Here is a 26,303-nt window from a genome sequence, read left to right on the forward strand (position 1 = left end):
TAGTGAGATTTTTGATGTACACTGTAATTCAACTGTAATAAAAGCTAGCAGTATCATATATTCTTTAATTCTGTTGAAAGCTTTTTAGATAACGATGTCCTCTTGTTAAAAATGTGATATGCTTAAAACCTGTTAGGGCTGCAAGCCCGAAGCCGGTACACTTATGACAATATCCAGCTCAAGTGCAGGGCGCGAAATTCAAAATCTATTTTTTTTTTTAAATATTTAACTTTCACACATTAACAAGTCCAATACAGCATTTGAAAGATAAACATCTTGTGAATCCAGCCAACATGTCCGATTTTTAAAATGTTTTACAGCGAAAACACCACGTATATTTATGTTAGCTCACCACCAAATACAAAAAGACAGACAGACATTTTTCACAGCACAGGTGGCATGCAGGTAGCATGCAAAGCCAACCTAACTAACCTAGAACCAACCTAACTAACCTAGAAACAACTCCCTCAGATGACAGTCCTATAACATGTTACACAATAAATCTATGTTTTGTTCGAAAAATGTGCATATTTGAGCTATAAATCAGTTTTACATTACTGCTACCATCATAGCTACCATCATAGCTACAGTCAGAAATAGCACCGAAGCAGCCAGAGTAAATACAGACACCAACGTCAACTACATTACTCATCATAAAACATTTCAGAAAAATATATGGTGGATAGCAAATGAAAGACAAACATCTTGTGAATACAGCCAATATTTCCGATTTTTTAAGTGTTTTACAGCGAAAACACAATATATCGTTATATTAGCTTACTACAATAGCTAACACACAACAGCATTGATTCAAGGCAAACGGTAGCGATAGCACAGTTCGACAGATATATGAAATAGCATCCCAAATTGGGTCCTTATCTTTGTTGATCTTCCATCAGAATGTTGTACAAGGGGTCCTTTGTTCAGAACCGTCTTTGTTTGGATCCAGAACGAACTATTTCCCTCTTGAATTAGCAAGCACACTGGCCGTGCGGCGCTAACCTCTCCTTCTTGAACAAATTCGTCCAACGCATCACATCTAAAGTCCCGAATAAATTTCAATAATATAATTAAACTATATTGAAAAAACATACTTTAGGATGATATTGTGACATGTATCAAATAAAATCGAAGCCGGAGATCATATTCACCTATAACGACGGTTTTCCAGGAGGCGATTCCAGATCCGACTTCGCGCATTCGAGAAAAAAAAATAATGGCGGACCTCTCACTCCAAGAGGTTGTATTCAATCCCAGAACGAGATAATCAAGTCATTTCTGCTCTCACTTCCGCTTGACACCCAGGGGAAGGTGTATAACGTGTTTCTACAGTCCTAAGTGACATGCCCTTTTATAGACAAGCTCTTGAAGAGAGACCTCGCTTTTGGAAATCTCACTTCCGGATAGGAAATGGGCTGTAAAAAGAGTTCTGTTTCACTTAGAGAAATAATTCAAACGGTTTTAGAAACTAGAGAGTGTTTTCTATCCAATACTAATAATAATATGCATATTGTACGAGCAAGAATTGAGTACGAGGCCGTTTGAAATGGCCACCTCTTTCCAGGTTACTCAATTCTGCCCCTTCAGCCATAACAGGTTAAATAAATTAATATCAAGAGTACAAGACTGACTGCAAAATATTTTCCATTGACCATGGTGTCCTGTCAGCTGCCACAATACAGCTTTTGTTTCAGATTCCAATGCTACACCCCCTTGTGGTTTAGTTAGTGCGCTGTACCGCGGTTTTGAATTTGTAATATGCTATTGACGTAATTTTGATAAATTACATTAAATAGTTATGTTTTGTAAAACAATTTGAAAAACAACAGACTAGTATGATCTAAGATTTTGTTACTCAATACAATGACAAAATGGAAAAATCAAGACTCCTTTTAACCAACATGCAACATGTCTGCGGGCTTTAGAATGGAGACCTGTCCCTAGCTAGTGTGATCTAAGAAGTACAACTGTTACATTTTGTTGTAAAATATATATATATTTTCATTTTTCCATCACTTCCATTGATTGTTAGCTAGCGGTGATTAAAGTTAGCAGACATTTGTAATGGTTGTATAAAAACTGAACCATGGATTACAGTTTCTCCTGGTCCATAGACCACTGTCAGGAAAAGGAACCATCTAACATCAAGTTGTAAAATAGTGAACTACTCCTTTAAGATGAATGCGCTAACAATAAGTCACTCTGGATAAAAGCATCTGACAAATGACTAAAATATCAATGTAGATGTACATGATTTGATATTCTATTGTTTGTCTGAGTTATGACAACGTACTGGGTTTAAATATATAATTTTAACAAAAAATAATACTAATATAAAAAATGTACTTCTGACAGTATGATTAGTATGATTTGGGCATTGTGCAATTATTAATCACACTTTGGATGGTGTATCAATATACCCAGTCACTACAAAGATACAGGCACCCTTCCTAACTCAGTTTCCGGAGAGGAAGGAAACCGCTCAGGGATTTCACCATGAGGTCAATGGTGATTTTAAAATAGTTACAGGGTTTAATGGCTGTGATAGGAGATAACTGAGGATGGATCAACAACATTGTAGATGATCCAGAATAATAACACAAATGGCAGGGTGAAAAGGAAGCCTGTACATAATACACATATTTTAAAACATACATCTTGTTTGCAATAAGGCACTAGTAATACTATTAAAAAATGTTGTAAAGAAATGAAATCCTTGTCCTGATTACAAAGTGTTTTGGGCAAATCCCACACAACACTGAGCACCACTCTTCATATTTTCAAGCATGGTGGTGGATGTTAGGGGTATGCTTCTCATTTTTTGGGATAAAAAGAAACTGAATAGAGCTAAGCATTGTCCATTGTAGAATGCCCTTCTAGCCGATCAGAAATTTTCACACCATTAAACCCGCTAACATAATAAACTCAGCAAAAAAAAGAAACATCCTCTCACTGTCAACTGCGTTTATTTTCAGAAAACTTAACATTTGTAAGTATTTGTATGAACATAACAAGATTCAACAACTGAGACATAAACTGAACACATGTTCCACAGACATGTGACTAACAGAAAAGGAATAATGTGTCCCTGAACAAAGGGGGGGGGTCAAAAACTAATAGTCAGTATGGTTTGTCCACCAGCTGCATTAAGTACTGCAGTGCATCTCCTCCTCACGGACTGCACCAGATTTGCCAGTTCTTGCAGTGAGATGTTACCCCACTCTTCCACCAAGGCACTTGCAAGTTCCCGGACATTTCTGAAAGGAATGACCCTAGCCCTCACCCTCTGATCCAACAGGTCGCAGACGTGCTCAATGGGATTGAGAACCGGGCTCTTCACTGGCCATGGCAGAACACTGACATTCCTGGCTTGCAGGAAATCACGCACAAAACGAGTAGTATGGCTGGTGGCATTGTCATGCAGGAGGGTCATGTCAGGATGAGCCTGCAGAAAGGGTACCTGATAGAATAATTTATATGTTTTAAGATAATGACTAAAGTGTTCCACCATGAAACTGTATAACTGTGTGAAATGTATTAGAATTATAAGACTATAATCCAATTGTAACGGTGTTCCTCCTCCTCTTCATACGAAGAGGAGGAGTAGTGATTCGACCAAGGCGCAGCGTTGTGATATGACATGATATTTATTTAAAGAAAACACGAACTTCACTTGAAACTAACAAAACAACAAACGATGTAGACAGACCTGGACGCAAGAACTTACATGTAACACGAAGAATGCAGAACAGGGAAATGACTACATAAAAACCGAACGAACAAAATGAACAAACAAACCGAAACAGTCCCGTATGGTGCAACATAGACAGACACTGACACAGGAGACAACCACCCACAAACAAACACTGTGAAACTACCTACCTTAATATGATTCTCAATCAGAGGAGATGAAAACCACCTGCCTCTAATTGAGAACCATATTAGGTACCCATTAACCAACATAGAAACAGAAAACATAGACTGCCCACCCAAACTCACGTCCTGACCAACTAACACATACAAAACTAACAGAAAACAGGTCAGGAATGTGACATAACCCCCCCCTTAAGGTGCGAACTCCGGGCGCACCAGCACAAAGTCTAGGGGAGGGTCTGGGTGGGCATCTGACCACGGTGGTAGCTCAGGCTCTGGGCGAGGTCCCCACCCCACCATAGTCAATCCCAGCTTACTTCTCCCCCTTAGAATGACCACCCTCTTATTACCCCCACCTAATTTAAGGGGCAACACCAAGATAAAGGACAGCTCCGGGACAAGGTAGCTCAGGACAGAGGGATAGCTCAGGATAGAGAGGTAGCTCAGGATAGAGAGGTAGCTCAGGATAGAGAGGTAGCTCAGGATAGAGGGGCAACTCCGGACTGAAGGGCAACTCCGGACTGAAGGGCAACTCCGGACTGAAGGGCAACTCCGGACTGAGAGGCAGTTCTGGATGACTGACAACTCCGGACGCTCATGACTGGCGGACGGCTCTGGACGCTCATGGCTGGCTGACGGCTCTGGACGCTCATGGCTGGCTGACGGCTCTGGACGCTCATGGCTGGCTGACGGCTCTGGACGCTCATGGCTGGCTGACGGCTCTGGACGCTCATGGCTGGCTGACGGCTCTGGACGCTCATGGCTGGCTGACGGCTCTGGACGCTCATGGCTGGCTGACGGCTCTGGACGCTCATGGCTGGCTGACGGCTCTGGACGCTCATGGCTGGCTGACGGCTCTGGACGCTCATGGCTGGCTGACGGCTCTGGACGCTCATGGCTGGCTGACGGCTCTGGACGCTCATGGCTGGCTGGCGGCTCTGGCAGATCCTGTCTGGTTGGCGGCTCTGGCAGATCCTGTCTGGTTGGCGGCTATGGCAGATCCTGTCTGGTTGGCGGCTCTGGCAGATCCTGTCTGGTTGGCGGCTCTGGCAGATCCTGTCTGGTTGGCGGCTCTGGCAGATCCTGTCTGGTTGGCGGCTCTGGCAGATCCTGTCTGGTTGGCGGCTCTGGCAGATCCTGACTGACGAATGGCTCTAGCGGCTCCTGACTGACGAACGGCTCTGACGGCTCGGGACAGACGGGCGGCTCTAATGGCTCGGGACAGACGGATGGCTCAGACGGCACTGGGGAGACGGATGGCTCAGATGGCGCTGGGGAGACGGATGGCTCAGAGGAGACGGATGGCTCAGATGGCGCTGGGGAGACGGATGGCTCAGATGGCGCTGCGGAGACGGATGGCTCAGATGGCGCTGCGGAGACGGATGGCTCAGATGGCGCTGCGGAGACGGATGGCTCTGGCTGATCCTGTCTGGCGGAAGGCTCTAGCGGCTCCTGTCTGGCGGAAGGCTCTAGCGGCTCCTGTCTGGCGGAAGGCTCTGTAGGCTCATGGCAGACGGGCGGCTTTGCAGGCTCATGGCAGACGGGTGGCTTTGAAGGCTCAATACAGACGGGCAGTTCATGCGGCGCTTGGCAGACGGACAGTTCAGGCGCCGTTGGGCAGACGGCAGACTCTGGCCGGCTGAGACGCACTGTAGGCCTGGTACGTGGTGCCGGAACTGGAGGCACCGGACTGGAGACACGCACTTCAAGCCTAGTGCGGGGAGCAGGGACAGGGCACACTGATCTCTCGAAGCGCACTATAGGCCTGGTGCGTGGTACCGGCACTGGTGGCACCGGGCTGAGTGCACGCACATCAGGACGAGTACGGGGAGAAGGAACAGTGCGTACAGGGCTCTGGAGACGCACAGGTGGCTTAGTGCGTGGTGCCGGAACTGGAGGCACTGGGCTGGAGACACGCACCATAGGAAGAGTGCGTGGAGGAGGAACAGGGCTCTGAACACGCACTGGAAGCCTGGTGCGTGGTGTAGGCACTGGTGGTACTGGGCTGGGGCAGGGAGGTAGCGCCGGAAATACCGGACCGTGCAAGCGTACTGGCTCCCTTGAGCATTGAGCCTGCCCAACCTTACCTGGTTGAATGCTCCCCGTCGCCCGCCCAGTGCGGGGAGGTGGAATAACCCGCACCGGGCTATGTAGGCAAACCGGGGACACCATGCGTAAGGCTGGTGCCATGTAAGCCGGCCCGAGGAGACGCACTGGTGGCCAGATATGTAGAGCCGGCTTCATGGCACTTGGCTCAATGCCCAATCTAGCCCTACCAGTGCGGGGAGGTGGAATAACCCGCACCGGACTATGCACACGTACAGGAGACACCGTGCGCTCTACTGCGTAACACGGCGTCTGCCCGTACTCCCGCTCTCCACGGTTAGCCTGGGAAGTGGGCGCAGGTCTCCTACCTGCCCTCGGCCCACTACCTCTTATCCCCCCCCCCAAGAAATTTTTGGGTAGTACTCACGGGCTTTTCGGGCTTCCGTGCTAGACGCGTCCCTTCATATCTGCGGTTCCTTTCTCCGGTAGCCTCTGCTCTCCTCAATGCCTCCAGCTGTTCCCATGGGAGGCGATCCCTTCCAGCCAGGATCTCCTCCCATGTGTAGCAACCCTTGCCGTTTAATACGTCCTCCCATGTCCATTCCTGTTTCGTATTCCACTGCTCGAACTTATGCTGCTTGGTTCTGGATTGGTGGGTGGTTCTGTAACGGTGTTCCTCCTCCTCTTCATACGAAGAGGAGGAGTAGTGATTCGACCAAGGCGCAGCGTTGTGATATGACATGATATTTATTTAAAGAAAACACGAACTTCACTTGAAACTAACAAAACAACAAACGATGTAGACAGACCTGGACGCAAGAACTTACATGTAACACGAAGAACGCAGAACAGGGAAATGACTACATAAAAACCGAACGAACAAAATGAACAAACAAACCGAAACAGTCCCGTATGGTGCAACATAGACAGACACTGACACAGGAGACAACCACCCACAAACAAACACTGTGAAACTACCTACCTTAATATGATTCTCAATCAGAGGAGATGAAAACCACCTGCCTCTAATTGAGAACCATATTAGGTACCCATTAACCAACATAGAAACAGAAAACATAGACTGCCCACCCAAACTCACGTCCTGACCAACTAACACATACAAAACTAACAGAAAACAGGTCAGGAACGTGACACCAATAATGTGTGTGTAAGACAAGTTAAGACTAAAACATTGTGTTACTATTTAGCAATAAGAGAAATGTATAGTTGAGACATCAAAGGACAACTGAACTGTCTACAGACGACCTTGTGATAACTCTGAAAGCAATAACAGGAAAGAGGCCTCCCCAACCTAGGTAGGGGAGTAACTGTTAGAAATGGCTAGGATTGCAGAAGATAATGAGATGTGTTAGTCTGTATTTTTCCACTATACTATCTGAGCAGGGAGTAGCCTATGACAGGAACTTGTATGTGTGTGTATAAAGGATGAGCTCTGAATAAAGAACTAACCTATTGCAGAATCTGAGACTTTGTCTAGTTAGTTCTTCATTAACCCGAGATTTACAATCTTGGGGGAATTGGTCAAAGCTATAAAATAGTTCAGTTAGAACACTGTTATAAAAATTCTCGTGACAGTACCACATGAGGGAGGAGGATGTCTTCCCTGTAACGCACAGCGTTGAGATTGCCTGCAATGACAACAAGTTCAGTCCAATGATGCTGTGACACACCGCCCCAGACCATGACGGACCCTCCACCTCCAAATCGATCCTGCTTCAAAGTACAGGCCTCGGTGTAACGCTCATTGCTTCGATGATAAACGTGAATCCGACCATCACCCCTGGAGAGACAAAACCGTGACACGTCAGTGAAGAGCACTTTTTGCCAGTCCTGTCTGGTCCAGCGACGGTAGGTTTGTGCCCATAGGCAACGTTGTTGCCAGTGATGTCTGGTGAGGACCTGCCTTCCAACAGGCCTACAAGCCCTCAGTCCAGCCTCTCTCAGCCTATTGCAGACAGTCTGAGCAATGATGGAGGGATTGTGCATTCCTGGTGTAACTCAGGCAGTTGTTGTTGCCATCCTGTACCTGTCCCGCAGGTGTGATGTTAGGCGTCGACAACTAGGGGCGCAGCTCTGTTGCGACCTGCAGTGTGTGTGACGTTTGGTGTGGCGTTATCTTATGTTTTTAATGTTATGTTTTTAATTTGTATACTTAGTGGCGTTATTTTATGTTTTTAATTTGTACACTTAGTTTACAAACATTCTGCCAACCATGGATTTCCAGTGGTGGGGTGTTGGACTCATCTTGTTGATCGTGTACATACCCGCTACGAACGGACTAAATAATTAAAACGCTGCTGGCAGCGGAATCCAATACAGCAGGGAGTTTTTACTACAATGCAACTCAAATACGAACGCGATGGATATCCCAATGGCCCATCTAATACCTGATTGTCTGCGAGTGGATTACAAACCCAAATGCAAACGTGGAAAACGCGGGGGAATCAGACAACGACTTAAAAAAATTAAGAACAAACTTCCCTTACCCACCACCTTGCTGATTAATGCCCAGTCACTGAGGGGGAAAGCGGATGAGTTGTCAGCGAATCTGCGCTTCCAACACGAATACCGGGAGGCCTATTTGCTGGCATTTACTGAGACTTGGCTGGATGACAGAGTCCCGGACAGAGAAGTGGAGCCGGCCGGCTTCACCCTGGTCAGAGCGGACAGCGATCTGACAGTCACAGGTAAACTTCACGGCGGGGGCGTCTGCCTGCTTGTCAGGGACCAGTGGTGTAAATCGATCCTGGTAAGAGAGCGACTCTGTACCCCCGACATTGAACTGCTTTCTGTGTCACTGCGACCTTACTATCTGCCCCGTGAGTTCCCCCAATTGTTTGTTACCGTTGTGTACATTCAACCAAAAGCTAATATAACAAAGGCATCAGAGATTATTTATAATCTGTCACAGAAACTGGAATCCATCTCCCCCGACGCACCCAAATTTATTTTAGGGGATTTTAACAACTGTATCTTGCGCAAAGTTTTGCGCACATACCATCAGTATGTGAAATGTCACACTAGGAAAAATAGGACTCTTGATTTGTGCTATGGGACAATACCAAAGGCGTTCTCTGCCACCACCAGACCTCCTCTGGGGACATCAGACCACAATGTGGTCTACCTCAGGCCAACTTACTGTCGCCTCCTGGAGAGGGAGAAACCCACAGTTAAAACTGTCCAGATCTGGAATGACAACAGTATCACTTGTCTCCAGGGGTGTTTTGACTGTACAATGTGGGAGGTATTTGAGGACAGCAGCTCTGATCTGGATGAACTCACAGAGGTTATTTCAGACTATGTAAACTTCTGTGTTGAGTTAGTTGTGCCTACTAAGACCTGTAAAATCTTCCCTAACAACAAGCCTTGGGTATCAAAACATCTAAAATCACTACTTGATAGGAAGAAGGCAGTTTATGCTGGGGGTGATAGACAGGCTTTAAGAGATGTACAACGTGAGATAAAAAGACTGATACTGGTGGACAAGGAGGCATACAAGCAAAGGGTGGAGAGGACGCTCTCCTCAGGAAACGCAAGGGTGGCCTGGCAAGGGATTAAATCCATGGCTAGCGCCCCCCATATAGGCAGGGGAAAAACCAGTGCTGACCTTGGGGGATATGAGGGCCAGAACATGGCTAATGAACTGAATGTTTTCTTCTCAAGATTTGAATCAGACAACTTCGTGTCGGAGGTAAAACAATTGGAAGCATCATTACAAATGTTTGAGAGAGTTGTTGTTCAACAGTCTGATGTTCTAAAGTTGTTCAGGGGATGTAACACATACAAAAGTCCAGGCCCAGACAAAATAAGTGGGCATGTGTTAAAGCACTGTGCTGAACAACTGGCTGGTGTTTTTACAGACATTTTCCAATCCTCACTCAACCAGAAACACGTTCCAGTATTGTGGAAAAAATCAATAATTATACCAATTCCTAAAGTATCGAATCCCTCTGTGCTGAATGACTATCACCCTGTCGCTTTGACATCCTTAGTTATGAAATGCCTTGAGAAAATTGTGAAAAGTCATATTCTCAGTGTCACCCAGAAGCTCCTCGACCCATTTCAGTTTGCCTATCAGACCAGCAGAGGAGTTGATGATGCCATTCTTACCCTCCTTAACATGGTCTATAGACATCTAGAAGGTACCAAATCCCATGTCAGGGTTCTGTTTGTTGACTTTTCTTCTGCCTTCAACACAATCCAGCCCTACATTCTGGCACAGAGACTCATTCGGGACTTTTCCTTAGATGGGGGGCTGGTTTTGTGGCTGTTGGACTTCCTGAGCCAATGCTCACAGCGAGTCAAAATAGGTCCCCATGTGTCGGATATACGCAATACCAATACAGGCTCTCCTCAGGGATGTGTTTTGTCCCCACTTCTGTACATCTTGTACACTAATAGTTGTACTAGTTGCCATACTGACAGACACCTCGTTAAGTTCGCTGATGACACTGCCTTGATCAGCCTGTTGCATGATGACGAGGAACATCATGGCCCGGTCCTAGATGACTTTGTAGAGTGGTGTGAGGAATCACACTTGGTCCTCAATACTAACAAGACCAAAGAGATGTGCATAGACTTCAGGAAGCGTACAACACCTACCTCTGCAACATCTATCAGAGGCCAGAATATAGAAATTGTAGAGGAATATAAATATCTGGGTGTCTTTTTGGACAGTAAGCTTCAGTGGAGTAAATGTACAGACCAGATCTACAAAAAGAGCCAACAGAGACTGTACTTTCTAAAAAAGTTGGGTTCTTTTAATATAGACTGTACTATATTGACTCTGTTTTACAAATCCTTTATTGAGAGTATTTTAACTTTTTGTATTGTTTGTTGGTTTGGCAATGCCACTGTCAGTCAGAGAAACATGCTGAGAAGGATTATTACCACAGCAAGCAAGGTACTTGGAGTCAAACAGACAGGCCTGGATGAGATTTTTAAGGTCAGGGCCCTCCGTAAGGCTCACAAAATCATTTTAGACCCAAGTCACCCCTGTACCTGGACTTTGAATTACTCCCCTCTGGGCGCAGGTATAGGGCACCCCTCAGCAGGAAAAATAGAACGAGACAATCATTTGTGCCAGGTGTGATATCCCTCTTAAATAGCTCGGGCAAATGTTCCCATTGACCCCGTAAGGCCAGCAGGCTAGTCTTTTCTTCTTTTTTAAATTTTAAATTTTAAATTTTATTTTATTTATTGGTGCGTGACTGTTATTGAAAGTTGTATTGTCAATCTTGTTTTGTATTTAACGCCACTTTAAATGTGTACATAACACTGCAACAAAATTTCCCCATGGGGACAATAAAGTAAGTCAGTAAGTAAGTCTTAGGCATCTCACATTACTGGCCTGTATAACTCAGTCTTAGGTGTCTCACAGTACGGACATTGCAATTTATTGCCCTGGCCACATCTGCAGTCCTCATGCCTCCTTGCATGCCTAAGGCACGTTCACGCAGATGAGCAGGGACCCTGGGCATCTTTCTTTTGGTGTTTTTCAGAGTCAGTAGAAAAACCTATTTAGTGTCCTAACATGACTACAAAATATCTTATAAGTTCCATGTAATCTTGATCCAAACATTTCAAACAACTTTCCTAATACAACTTTAGGTATTTTTTTACGTAAATAATCAATAAAATTTAAGATGGGATAAATTGTGTTCAATACCAGAGGAAAACAAAGAAAGCGCTTTCCAGGTCGTGCGCATCAAAGGCTGGACCCTCGTTCTGAACTGCCGTACTTCTTCATTTCTCTAAAGAAAAACATCAACCAATTTCTAAAGACTGTTGACATCTAGTGGAAGCTATAGGAACTGCAAGCACATTTCTATTAAAACAGGCTTACCATAGAAACTCAATGGAAAACAGATTGACCTCAAAAATATTTTTCCCTGGATGGATTGTGCTAGGGGTTTTGCCTGCCAAATCAGTTCTGTTATACTCACAGACATTATTCAAACAGTTCTAGAAACTTTAAAGTGTTTCCTATCCATATCTACCAATTATATGCATATCCTGGCTTCTGGGCCTGAGTAGCAGGCAGTTGACTTTGGGCACACTTTTCATCCGGACGTGAAAATAGCGCCCCCAAGCCATGAGAAGATTTATTAACGACTGTTCCACAGGTGCATGTTCATTAATTGTTTATGGTTCATTGAACACGCATGGGAAACAGAGTTTAAACCCTTTACAATAAAGATCTGTGAAGTTAATAGTTTTTTTAACGAATTATCTTTGAAAGACAGGGTCCTGAAAAAGGGACGTTTCTTTTTTTGCTGAGTTTATATGACACTCAGGTTGGCCGTTGACGTGCAGTGTGTTCCCTGGACTAGTTTCTGGGCAGGTGCAGGGATAGGACCACAAGTCTCATGTATTGAATGGAATCGACTGCACTGTGGTAGTGTAGAGAGTTCAGTAAGTTGGGTGGAGACCAAACCAAAGATGGGTAGTGTAGAGGGTGCATCTACAGAAATATAAATTATAGTGGATACAAAATAACCAATTGACAGTCGGCGGAAACCTGGCGGGGTGTGGTTGGAGCCGGACGGGGCAGGGGCGATGGGTTTGTAGCTCATCGTGATGTCACTGTGAACCTCCCCGTACGACGATGCGCCACTTCTGTCTGTCCTGTCGACCCAGTGCTGATACAGCTTTACTGGTGGGCTGGGCCCCTGAGTGCTAGGAAGAGAAAGTCATGGTCTTATGTTTATGTATGACATTCATTAACTATACTGTCAGTCTAGCCTGGTCCACAATACACTGTGTGCTATTGTTGAATGTTTTGTACGGCCAATTGGGTTTGGGATGACAATGATTGAGGAATGTTGTTTAACTCATACAGATTTGGACCAGGCTGTCATGACGTTGTCAGTGGATTACTGACGTTTGCAAACATATGACTTAATGACCCAGACCTTAGGTTATCTAGCTAGCAACCCCAGCTGGTTTCAAACATTTGTCACAACAGTGCCTGTTTCTTCTAGCTACATCAGCTTAGCGGGCAACTTTTCACAGTAAATCAGTACCTCATCTGGTCGGAACCTATCTTTAAATGACTGCACTAACTAACGTTAGCTAGTTGGCTAGGTAGACGAGCTAACGTTAGCTAACTGTAGGTCGCTAACTAGTTACTGAACCAAAGGTCAACGAGATGACATCTTGCATCAGATAAAGTCAAATGAATAGAAACGAAACTGGTTAGCGGGTGACCTAACTTGTGCACAACAAGGTACATAGCTATAACGTTCTAGTTACAGAATGCATTTGCGTTCCATATGTTTAAGTATCTAAGTGGCCATTCAAAATGTAATAGAAAACAAAAATCAAGGGGAATGCTTTCGAAATGTACATTTCTAGGGGAAGATTTTCAGCCCAGTCGAAAAATATTTTCAGCCCTTTCTCCTGCTGAAAGGGGCGTGGCTGTTGATGCAAAGAAGAATTGTATATTCATAAGGTGGTGCGTTGTCATAGGCTGAATGAGGCTGAAAAGGTGATTAGAACTGTCTATTTATCAGCGCCTTCCCTTCTATCTATTTAGAGGGTTCGGCACTGTTGTGTATTTTTTCAAAATTTTGGGGGGTATTCAGAGTTTGAGTGTAAAGAAAAAAATCAGGTATAGGTATTATTTGATTGAGCACACCCCAATTTTCCCCCCTGTGGTTACATGATTTGTGGGCATGTCGATTTGATGGCTTTCCAGGTCGTCTTTTTCACAGTCACACTACACATATTATCAGATCTCACAACACCTGGATAAGTGTTTAACATTTCCGGAATCACATCAATATTATATAGCAATCTTCTGAGATGCGTAGTGTGGACCTGGAAAGTCACCTTTTGTCAACCATTAACCCATGTTGCTGCAAGACACGGGAAAGTGAAAGCACAATGAAAAAATAGGGAGTGGGCAAGAAAAATGACTTTCGCACTTACTAACTATTCGATTTACATTCTCATTTTAGGGTAGAATTGAAATGCACGCGATGTATGTTGGAGGGTCATGAATCTATAGGATCATCAGAGGATCCCTAAAGTGAGGATACATTTGATGTTTACGACCGTTGGAAATCGAGGCACCATGCACTTAGGTACAAATGTATTTTCTATGACTTCTCCAGTAAAAGATTAGTTAACATTTAAATGAAAGGTTATCAGTTACCTCTTAATTGAAAAGAATCTGCTTCTATCCTCCTTCTCGCAACTCTTCACTTTCTTTTGTCTATTGCATCTATAAGAAATGTTACATTCATGACTTGCCCCTTGGATTTGTTCCATTTGTTGTTTTCCTTACATAGTAATAGGACATTTTGTTAGATTTATTCTCAATGTATTATTTCTAGTAATGTTTTTTGCCTCTCACTATTAGGCATATATTCTATATTCTTCCATTAAACCCAGTTAAACTACTGTGCGTGTACTTTTCTAAAATGGCTGCTAGTGTGGCTATTTAATCAATATACTGTAGCAGTAGTAAAAAGATAAAACCAATGTCGGAAAGTCCGAAGTTCAGCCTCACAGGCTGTTCATTCACCTTCACCTGGTTACCAATTAACCTGATTTGACTATGAGTGTACAAAACATTAGGAACATCTGCTCTTTTCATGACAGACTGACCAAGTGAATCCAGGTGAAAGTTATGATATTTTATTGATGTCACTTGTTAAATCCACTTCAATCAGTTTAGATGAAGTGGAGGAGATGGGTTAAAGAAGGATTTTTACACCTTGAGACAATTGAGACATGAATTGTGTATGTGTGCCATTCAGAGGGTGAATGGGCAAGGCAAAATATTTAGCTGCCTTTGAACGGGGTATGGTAGTAGGTGCCAGGCGCACCGGTTTCAGTGTGTCAAGAACTGCAACGCTGCTGGGTTTTTCACACTCAATAGTTTCCTGTATGTATGAAGAATGGTCCACCACCCAAAAGACATATAGCCAACTTGACACAACTGTGGGAAGCATTGGAGTCAACATGGGCATAATCATTATGACAATTTTTGTAACTTTATTGGTTAAGTTTTTTGATACTTTGTATGTCAAGTTTATTTTATATAGCCCTTCGTACATCAGCTAATATCTCGAAGTGCTGTACAGAAACCCAGCCTAAAACCCCAAACAGCAAGCAATGCAGGTGTAGAAGCACGGTGTAGAAACATTGTACCTACAGGTGTAGAAACATTGTACCTACAATGTTTCTCTCTCTCAGGCTACCGAACACCTAAATCTTGATAATGTCATACTGATGTTCCTTTATCTTTTATGCAGGGTTGTGTCTGAGGGTGCTGATACTGGCTGCTCTCACAGTTCCCATCAGAGCAGCTCAACCTGGTGAGAATGTTTACACTGTTACTTACATAAGTAACTGAAAGGAAACGGTTTTCTGGACACAGAAATTAATTTCAATGGAGATCCAGGTCAGGACTATGCTTAATCTGTGTCCAGGATACTGGCCCTAGCACAAATCAGTCACCATCTCTTTCTCTCTCCCTCTTTCTCCCCTGTCTCTCCAGCCCAGGAGACATTCACCTTAACTGTCCCTGATGGTCCAACCTCCACCCTGTCTGGCTCCTCTGTCTCTCTACTCTGTCAAGTTTCACCTCTCTTCAATGTTGAGCCATTGGAGGTGCGCTGGTATCGTTCCAGTAACTTTCACAGTCTTGCCTTGTTGTACAAATATCACAAGATCCAGGAGGCCCCTGTGGACCCGCAGTACAGTGGCAGGGTGTCTCTAACTGGGGGGATGGAGAGGGGGAACGTGTCCTTGACACTGGAGAGGGTCACACTGGAAGACAAGGGGGAGTATGTGTGCCAAGTCACCAGTAAACAGTGGTATGAAAAGGCCAGTGTCTTCCTCACAGTGAATGGTAAGGGTTATCTCTCACAGTGAAACTGTGTATTGTGGTGTCACCCCTGAAGCACTTGATCCTAGATTAGCACTCCTACTATGAGACACTTTATGAATACAGGCCCTGGAGTCTTTGGTACCACAGAGTAAAAAAAAATGGCAGTTATATTTGCCACCTCTCAGTTTACAATGGGTGGGTTTAATTTGTGGAATGTTCCAACAGGAATCTGTTCCAAAAACTTTGTAAATAACAAGGATGCCAACAAACGCATACAAAGTAGCATGATCAATTCACCTAGCTAACTATCTGCTGAATAGGCTTCAACTCACCACATAGCTAATTCTTAATGTTTGTCAATAGGCTACCAGAGTGAGGACAGACATTTTTCAGAATAAACGTGGTGAGTGAAAAAAGTAACAAAATTGCCCACTCCCTACCCGATATCTTATTCTGCAGTTATACAACTTTGTATGCGTTGTTTGTTGGCAACCTTGTTATTTACGAAGTGTTTGGAACAGATTACTTTTGGAACGTTCCACAAATTATACCCACCCGTTTACAATTGCATTGGGGGTACAGCCACTACAAAACTTCGAACTAAATATTTGAAAGTTGATTTGAGTTGTTTGGCCATTTAGAAAATGTCATGGATGCCCCTATCACTCCTATTGAATGTTAACTAGCGGTGGCTAAAGTTAGGTGAAGTTTGTCGTGATCGTTTAAAAAGAAAACCAAACAATGGAATACCGTTTCTACTGGCCCATAGACTACTTTCAGAGTGAGGAACCATCTAACATTAAATTGTAAAATACATAAACTCAGCAAAAAAAGAAACGTCCCTTTTTCAGGACCATGTCTTTCAAAGATAATTCATAAAAATGCAAATAACTTCACAGATCTTCAAGGGTTTTTAAACACTGTTTCCCATGCGTGTGCAATGAACCATAAACAATTAATGAACATGCTCCTGTGGAACGGCGTTAAGACACTAACAGCTTACAGACGGTAGGCATTTAAGGTCACAGTTATGAAAACTTAGGACACTAAAGAGGCCTTTCTACTGACTCTGAAAAACACTAAAAGAAAGATACCCAGGGTCCCTGCTCATCTGCGTGAACGTGCCTTAGGCATGCTGCAAGGAGGCATGAGGACTGCAGATGAGGCCAGGGCAATAAATTGCAATGTCTGTACTGTGAGAAGTCTAAGACAGGGAAGACATCCTCCTCCCTCATGTGGTACCCTTCCTGCAGGCTCATCCTGACATGACCCCCCAGAATGACAATGCCACCAGAAATACTGCTCGTTCTGTGCGTGATTTCCTGCAAGACAGGAATGTCAGTGTTCTGCCATGGCCAGTGAAGAGCCCGGATCTCAATCCCATTGAGCACTTCTGGGACCTGTTGGATCGGAGGGTGAGGGCTAGGGCCATTCCCCCCAGAAATGTGCGGGGACTTGCAGGTGCCTTGGTGGAAGAGTGGGGTAACATCTTACTGCAAGAACTGGCAAATCTGGTGCAGTCCATGAGGAGATGCACTGCAATACTTAATGCAGCTGGTGGCCACACAAAATACTGACTGTTACTTTTGATTTTGACCCCCCCTTTGTTCAGGGACACATTTTTCCATTTCTGTTAGTCACATGTCTGTGGAACTTGTTCAGTTTATGTGTAAGTTGTTGAATCTTGTTATGTTCATACAAATATTTACACATGTTAAGTTTGCTGAAAATAAACACAGTTGACAGTAAGAGGACGTTTCTTTTTTTGCTGAGTTTATCTTGCATTCTTCCAAATGATTCTGTCATTCAATCTGTGTCCTAATAGTTGTGGCTTGTACCCCCTTATCTGTCCATTAGTAACAGGTAGCGAACCAGTTCTCTCTGTTGCTGAAGCAAGAGGAGGAGGAGGTCAGGTGAACGTTACCTGTTCATCAGCGGGCTGGTCACCACAACCTAAACTCATCTGGACAAACAAAGAGGGGACAGAGATCAGAAATGGACAAGAAGTACTCAACACTTCTGGTAATTACATTTTGGTACTTCCTCACACAGTCTCTGCTCTGCTGACACAAATGTTCTAGTACTTGTGGTTTGGGGTAAAATATGATCTGGGTTGTGGTGTACTTTCAGTTACACTACTTTGTGTAAGTTGATGTGTTCGGATTTCTAAACTTAGAATTGTAATAATCATGCTAGAGAAATAAGTGGTGCCGTAGTCTAGGGTCTACACCAGAAGTTAATGGTTATCTGTAGGAGGAATGTATTTTTAAAATTTTACTAGGCAAGTCAGTTAAGAACAAATTCTTATTTACAATGACAGCTGTTTTCAGGGGTAGAACGACAGATTTTTACCCTGTCAGTTCGGGGATTTGATCTAGCAACCTTTCAGTTACTGGCCCAACGCTCTAACCACTAGGCTACCTGCTGCCCTAAAATGGTGGATGTTGTTAAGGTTGGAATGGACTGAGTGCAGGGAAGACAATCACATGTTGGCAGGCACTGATAAGGGTCGAGAGCTGTGGATTAGTGAGGAAGGGGGTCGAGGTCAGGTCACATTAAGGGAGAAGGAACAGTTTATTGCCCGTATCCCTTAACTTCATGCCTAGCAATAGAAATGTAATGTTTAGAGAGAAGGAGGAGACTCCACCCAAATTGGGGTTTGGGGTTCCACCACTGGTGGAAATATGTTTTTGTCCAGCTGTTCGATCCTTTGGGGTGAATAAACTTGGATGGAGCTTTTATAGAGTCCGTCAATTTCTTACTCTGATATTTAGAACCTAACAAAGTCAATGTGAACATTTTGATTTCCCCTCCCCATCTTTCTGTATCAGATCCCCAGGGCTTGGTGAGTGTCAGTAGTTGGCTGCTGTATGCTCCCTCATACTCCGACTGGCTCGCCTGTACAGTCTCTCTGTCTGAGGAGGTGAAGAGAGAGAGCAGAATTCTGCCACTTATATACACAGCTCCTACAGCTGTACCTGGTGAGTTAGTCTCCTACACAAACATCCTACCCACGATCAGATCCCTCTCTCCCCATCCCACAGACACTAGTTTAGAGGAGGATGAACATGTTGAAGTGGTGTCTACAGTTTATTTTGGTAATTAATTTCACTGTGATGATGTTCTGATGATGTTCTGTCTTGAGAGCTTTAGAGGCATTTGATCCATGTTGAGTCTCTGTGTGCAGGAGTCTACAAAGAAGCCTACATTTTGATTCTGGTCCTGTTGGTCCTGTCTCCTGTCATCATCTGTGCTCTGTGCTCTGTCATCCTGTGGAAACGAAGAGGTATCTGGAATTCAGTCATATTAGTATTTGTGATTTAATTATAAGAGCAAGATATAACAGTAATAATGACCCTGTAGAGAAATGTGTCAGAAATGATTTTGTCCATAAAATATTGAAATAATAATATATTTTTTAATCTTTTAGGGTCCATGTGGTCTTCATCCCGAAAGTCCAGAAACAGTTCAGGTAGTGTATTTCATCTGATAAATAAACTAAGAATGAAATATGAGTTATGACATAACATAAACAACGATTTATTTTATTTTGACAATTGTCTCTATATTTCAGATCAAACTGAGCTTGGACAGAGGCCGACAGGTAATTGTTTCATTTTGATCTCTGGGTGAAGGCTATCATAAGATACAGGCAACTAACTTATTTTTGAGAAAACCTTTCCATTGACACGAAGCATGATATGCACATATCTCAATAGAATTTGACTCTACTTGTTCCAAAATTTACCTTTTTACAATAACTTTTACCTTCTCCATTCAACAGAGCAAAATAAAACTATTGCAGGTTGTTCACTATCATGATAATATAATTTTATAATGTTGATAATCATTTAGTAGCCTAGTTTTGTATGAATTAAATATTTACGATAATAGATTGCAGGATAATGACCTAAATGTGCTCTGCTAGGGGCAGAAAGCAAAGAACAGATACCAGCTACTGAAGAGATCGCAGCTGGTATAGAAATTAATCTGGAAGGTATTCAGTAATAGGGGGAAAATATTTCTTTACTCTCTAAAATGTGTTATGCCAAAAGTGCAGAAACAGTATCTCATCTGATCTGTATGATAAATAAACTAAGTGTGAGATGAGTTATGACAACATAAACCATGATGGATTTCATGTTCACATGATTGTGTCTCTATATTTCAAATCAAACTCAGCTAGGACAGGGGCCGGCAGTGTAACTGTTTCATTCTGATCTCTGGGTGAAATGCTAAAACATGCTAATACATGATACTAACTTATTTATGAGGAAACATTCCATTGACACCAAGCATAATATGCACATATCTCAATAGCGTTTGACTCTCCCTGTTCTACAATTCACCTTTTTACAATAACTTTCACCTTTTCCATTCAACAGAGACAAAAAACCTAATAGAAGGTAATGTTCACTCATGATATACTGTATATGATATTATATAACTTTGATAATGTAGTAAGCTGATGAATATCAATATTACTTAAATGTGATCTGTTAGGGGCAGAAAACACAGTGAAGACTCTTACCAGACAGAGAGCAGCTGGAAAAGGAGGTAATCTGAAAGGTAAAGTAATAGGATAAAAAATATATTACCCTTTTAATTGTATAATTTAATGATAATTTGACATAATCAAAATAGGATTTGACTGTCCCAGTTCCACATTCACCTTTTTACAATAACTTTCACTTGTTCCATTCAGCAGAGACCAACAACTCCATTGAAGGTAATGTTCACTATCATGATATAGAGTATATGATGTATTATTATAACTTTGATAATAATGTAGTAGCCTAGTTTTGTATCAATAAAATATGTATGATAATGAATTGCAATTTAATGACCAAAATGTGCTCTGTTAGGGGCAGAAACCACAGTGAAGACTCCTACAGAATACATTGCATTTGGTAAAGAAGTTAATCTGAAAAGTAAAGTTATACTGGGGGAAAAAATGCATTACCCTCTAAATTGTATAAATTACAGTTTTTGCATTGTTCATAAAACTAAGTCTGCTGACATGTTGGAGAGCATTAAACCATTTATAATTCATACAATTTTTGGAACAATTGAAATACAGGACACTCACAATTCACTTTTTTAATGCAGATTGGCACCAGGTGAAAGGATTCAAAGGTTAAAAAAATCACAGTAGGACAGGAAAATTGTATGTTCATCAGAGTATTACAATATACAGGTAACAACCTAAATGAAGGAAACCCACAAAGTGTCTTAATAGGGCATTGGGCCACCACGAGCTGCCAGGACAGCTTCAAAACTCATTGGCATAGATTCTACAAGTGTCTGGAGCTCTCTTGTTGATGGTGGTGGAAAACGCTGTCTCAGGCGCCGCTCCAGAATCACTCATAAGTGTTCAATTGAGTTGAGATCTGGTGACTGAGATGGCCATGGCATATGGTTTACATTGTTTTCATGATCATCAAACCGTTGTGACCACTCGTGCCCTATGGGGGAAGTGTCATTTTGTAAGAGACCTCTCCCATCAGGATAGAAATGGTTCATCATAGGTTGAAGGTGATCACTCAGAATGGATGTGTAGTTATTGGCATTTACCTGGCCCTCTAAGGGGTTGAGTGGACCTTAACCATGCCAGGAAAAAGCACCCCACACCCTAACAGAAACACCAGAAACCTCATTTACTCAAGTGTTTCCTTTATTTTGGTAGTTACCTGCAGGTCCACATTATCTGAAATCCTTACCAATCCATCCCATCATATTGTGTGAATGAAAGAAATCTTGTCTTTCTATTTCCCCCAGAGAACATCATTCTGGATGAAAAGACTGCGCACCCTGCTATTAGAGTCAATCAAGAAAAGCAGCGGGCTCATTACATTAAAGAAAAAGATACAGAAAAACGCTTTAGAATGCATCTCCATGTATTTTCTCAAGAGAGTTTCAGTTCAGGACGACACTATTGGGAAGTGAAGGTAAAGGACGGAACAACAGAAAAACTGTCATGGTATGTTGGTGTGGCCAGAGAAAATGTTGAGAGAAGACCTATTGTTCCTTTAACTCCACAGAATGGATTTTGGATTCTATCTTTTGATAAAGAAAAAGGTTTCCATGTCAATACTGACCCTCAATCACCAATAACTGTGGCAGAGCTCACTATTGTGGGAGTGTTTCTAGACTGTGACAGACACACTCTGTCTTTTTATAATGTTGATACAGAGTCACTTCTTTACACTTTTACTGATGTGAAGACATTCAACTACTTTCCTGTGTTCAGCCCGGGACAACGTGACATATTCACAATAAGAATAATTTGATTTGCATACCAAAACCATTTTCACACCACTGAGCCAAGTCGAGCTGTACTGAGCTGGTCTGGTTAAGCATCCACTGTAGTTGCTGTAGCCGTGCCGGAAAGGACAATGTGAAAATAGAATATTAGAGCCAGCACAGTATAGGTTGGGTCAGCACGATAGTGTCAAAAGGGTCTGAGATGCAGCTGAAATTCATGTCAAATGAATCATACATTATATACATTTTGTGTTATTCAGTGATTGTAAATGTGTGTATCTTTTTCCCAAAATGTTTTCAGACGCCACAAGAAAAAGAGAACACTAGTAATGGCGTCTTTTTGTAGGAAATAACTCCGCCATGGTTCGTTGAACAAACCCTACTGGAAAATGAATGGATTTTTGGTAGGGTATTTGGATAAACTTTGAAACTGAGGTCTGTGGTAAACACAGGCTTAAGAGCTAATTTTCATCAGCTAACGTCACTTCGATTTTTTTAAAGCATTTATGCAATCAGAAAAAACACAAAGGCTTAATTCCTAACGTTCAGACGTTATTTTCTGCGTTTATCCCAAAACCGTATTCTTTCCCCCTAAGAATAGCTGAACGAACCAAAACTTACACATACAAATGTTTTAGGGCTACAAGCTGGCGAGTTTTATAAAATCAACCAAAAATCTTTGACTATTTTTCTACCTGTAGCTAGATTATGAATGTAAACTGTGAAGCTACTGTAGTACAAGTTAGCAATATCCTTTGCATTCTTCAGTTCTGTTAATGTTGTCCCAATTAATAAATGACTGTAATCTGTTGATAAAGTTTCACTGTTGTGCTGTTGAATGTACTGAACAAGAATATAAATGCAACAATTTAAAAGATTTTACTTAGTTACAGTTCATATCAGGAAATAAGTCAATTGAAATACATTCATTAAGCCCTAATCTATGGATTTCACATGACTGGAATACAGATATGCATCTGTTAGTCAAATACCTTAAAAAGGGTAGGGGCGTGGATCAGAAAACCTGTCAGTATCTAGTGTGACCACCATTTGCCTCATGCAGCGTGACACATCTCCTTCGCATAGAGTTGATCCGGCTGTTGATTGTGGCCTGTGGAATGTTGTCCCACTCCTTTTCAATTGCACAATGGCAGTGCGAAGTTGCTGGATATTGGCGGGAACTGGAACACGCTGTCGCCGATCCAGAGCATCCCAAACAGGCTCAATGGGTGACATGTCTGGTGAGTATGTAGGCCATGGAAGAACTGGGACAAGATCCTGAGGCGCATTGTCATGCCATTCATCCACCGCCATCACCTTGTTTCAGCATGATAATGCACGTTGCAAGGATCTGTACACAATTCTTGGAAGCTGAAAATGTCCCAGTTCTTCCATATCGCTTATAAAGCGTCTGCTAAATGGCATAGATATTATAAAACATTTGAAGGATGGCGCAACCTCTTTCCCTCGTCGGTGCATAGCCAATTTTGAACCTGAATTCAACTTTCCTCAAAATGCTATGCTACAGGATGACACATGCTCTAAAGTGCCTTTTAAGAGCCGTACAAAAATAAATACATATACACCACCGTTCAAAAGTTTGGGGTCGCTTAGAAATTTTTTGGTCCATTTTTTGGTCCATTAAAATAACATCAAATTGATCAGAAATACAGTGTAGATATTGTTAATGTTGTAAATTACTATTGTAGCTGGAAACAGATGATTTTTAATGGAATATCTACATAGGCATAGAGGCCCATTATCAGCAACCATCACTCCTGTGTTCCAATGGCACGTTGTGTTAGCTAATCCAAGTTTATAATTTTAAAATGCTAATTGATCATTAGAAAACACTTTTGCAATTATGTTAGCACAGCTGAAGACTGTTGTCCTGATTAAAGAAGCAATAAAACTGGCCATCTTTAGACTAGTTTAGTATCTGGAGCATCAGCATTTGTGGGTTCGATGATTACAGGCTCAAAATTGCCAGAAACAAAGCACTTTCTTCTGAAACTCGTCAGTCTATTCTTAATTTCTGAGAAATGAAGGCTATTCCATGCGAGAAATTGCCAATAAACTGAAGATCTCGAACAACGCTGTGTACTCCTCCCTTCACAGAACAGGGCAAACTGGCTCTAACCAGAATAGAAAGAGAGTGGGAGGCCCCGGGGCACAACTAAACATACTCCGTTCATCTTTCCCTCGAAAGATGAAAAACATCCGCACAGCATGATGCTGCAACCTCAATGCTTCACTGTTGGGATCGTGCAAGGTTTCCTCCAGACTTTACACTTGTCATTCAGGCCTAATAGTGGGTTTCATCAGACCAGAGAATCTATTTCTCATGGTCTGAAAGTCTTTTGGCAAACTCCAAGCAGGCTGTTATGTGCCTTTTACTGAGGTGTGGCTTCCGTCTGGCCACTCTACCATAAAGGCCTGATTGGTGGAGTGCTGCAGAGATGGTTGTCCTTCTGGAAGGTTCTCCCATCTCCACAGAGGAACTCTGGAGCTCTGTCAGAGGGACCATCGGGATCTCGGTCACCTCCCTCACCAAAGCCTTATCCCCCGATTGCTCAGTTTGGCTGGCTGGCCAGCTCCAGGAAGAGTCTTGGTGGTTCCAAACTTCTTCCATTTAAGAATGATGGAGGCCAATGTGTTCTTGGGGACCCTTCCCCAGATCTGTGCCTTGAAACAATCCTGTCTAGGAGCTCTATGGACAATTCCTTCGACCTCATGGCTTGGTATTTGCTCAGACATGCACTGTCAACTGTGGAACCTCATATAGACAGTAGTGTGCCTGTAACGGCAGATTTCATCCTCTTCATCTGAAGAGGAGGTGTAGCAGGGATCGGACCAAGATGCAGCGTAGTTAGTGTTCATCATGTTTAATAACGACAAAACCGTGAACACTACAAAATACAATATAACAAATGTGGCAAAACCAAAACAGTCCTATCTGGTGCATAGAACACAAAGACAGAAGACAACTGTAACGGCAGTCTAAGTCGTCCTCCTCCTCAGACGAGGAGAGGCGAGAAGGATCGGAGGACCAATGTACAGCGTGGTAAGTTTCCATGATTTAATAACAAGAAAACTAGACAAAATACAAAACAACAAACGTACTAACCGTCACAGTCCCGTGTGGCACAAACACTGACACAGGAAACAACCACCCACAAAATCCCAACACAAAACAAGCCACCTACAGTGGGGAGAACAAGTATTTGATACACTGCCGATTTTGCAGGTTTTTCTACTTACAAAGCATGTAGAGGTCTGTAATTTTTATCATAGGTACACTTCAACTGTGAGAGACGGAATCTAAAACAAAAATCCAGAAAATCACATTGTATGATTTTTAAGTAATTAATTTGCATTTTATTGCATGACATAAGTATTTGAAAACCTACCAACCAGTAAGAATTCCGGCTCTCACAGACCTGTTAGTTTTTCTTTAAGAAGCCCTCCTGTTCTCCACTCATTACCTGTATTAACTGCACCTGTTTGAACTCGTTACCTGTATAAAAAACACCTGTCCACACACTCAATCAAACAGACTCCAACCTCTCCACAATGGCCAAGACCAGAGAGCTGTATAAGGACATAAGGGATAAAATTGTAGACATGCAACAGGCTGGGATGGGCTACAGGACAATAGGCAAGCAGCTTGGTGAGAAGGCAACAACTGTTGGCGCAATTATTAGAAAATGGAAGAAGTTCAAGATGACGGTCAATCACCCTCGGTCTGGGGCTCCATGCAAGATCTCACCTCGTGGGGCATCAATGATCATGAGGAAGGTGAGTTATCAGCCCAGAACTACACGGCAGGACCTGGTCAATGACCTGAAGAGAGCTGGGACCACAGTCTCAAAGAAAACCATTAGTAACACACTACACCGTCATGGATTAAAATCCTGCAGCGCACGCAAGGTCCACCTGCTCAAGCCAGCGCATGTCCAGGCCCGTCTGAAGTTTGCCAATGACCATCTGGATGATCCAGAGGAGGAATGGGAGCAGGTCATGTGGTCTGATGAGACAAAAATAGAGCTTTTTGGTCTAAACTCCACTCGCCGTGTTTGGAGGAAGAAGAAGGATGAGTACAACCCCAAGAACACCATCCCAACCGTGAAGCATGGAGGTGGAAACATCATTCTTTGGGGATGCTTTTCTGCAAAGGGTACAGGATGACTGCACCGTATTGAGGGGAGGATGGATGGGGCCATGTATTGCGAGATCTTGGCCAACAACCTCCTTCCCT

The 26,303-nt window shown here is 42.9% G+C and overlaps 2 protein-coding genes across 21 annotated transcripts in view; both read left to right on the forward strand.

Annotated features, from left to right (window-relative positions):
* Positions 1-26,303, forward strand: part of LOC120052812 — a 292,808-nt gene that overhangs the window by 241,810 nt on the left and 24,695 nt on the right. The gene's annotated exons all lie outside the window — the stretch shown is intronic.
* Positions 13,784-22,856, forward strand: LOC120052817 (butyrophilin-like protein 8). Of its 6 annotated transcripts, none has more exons than XM_038999986.1 (14): positions 13,784-14,027; positions 15,204-15,266; positions 15,449-15,802; positions 17,639-17,803; positions 18,613-18,762; positions 18,969-19,067; positions 19,212-19,253; positions 19,356-19,385; positions 20,167-20,187; positions 20,285-20,350; positions 20,487-20,510; positions 20,647-20,691; positions 20,891-20,948; positions 21,560-21,672. In XM_038999986.1, the coding sequence occupies exons 1-13, from the start codon at positions 13,988-13,990 to the stop codon at positions 20,920-20,922; spliced, it is 1,131 nt and encodes a 376-aa protein (XP_038855914.1). In that variant the 5' UTR covers positions 13,784-13,987; the 3' UTR covers positions 20,923-20,948; positions 21,560-21,672. The 6 variants fall into 6 exon arrangements, with proteins under 6 accessions (XP_038855914.1, XP_038855915.1, XP_038855909.1 ...); XM_038999987.1 differs by having other exon boundaries at positions 20,490-20,510; XM_038999981.1 differs by lacking the exon at positions 20,891-20,948 and having other exon boundaries at positions 21,560-22,856.

The sequence above is a fragment of the Salvelinus namaycush genome, chromosome 8, assembly GCF_016432855.1.
Source record: "Salvelinus namaycush isolate Seneca chromosome 8, SaNama_1.0, whole genome shotgun sequence".
Taxonomy (NCBI): domain Eukaryota; kingdom Metazoa; phylum Chordata; class Actinopteri; order Salmoniformes; family Salmonidae; genus Salvelinus; species Salvelinus namaycush.

Coding starts and splice junctions, on each gene's coding strand:
- LOC120052817 (XM_038999981.1), top strand. CDS start 13,988: ATGTTTACGACCGTTGGAAATCGAGGCACCATGCACTTAG. Junction 18,763..18,968: donor AGCTCCTACAGCTGTACCTG/GTGAGTTAGTCT, acceptor CTCTGTGTGCAG/GAGTCTACAAAGAAGCCTAC. Junction 19,068..19,211: donor CATCCTGTGGAAACGAAGAG/GTATCTGGAATT, acceptor TTAATCTTTTAG/GGTCCATGTGGTCTTCATCC.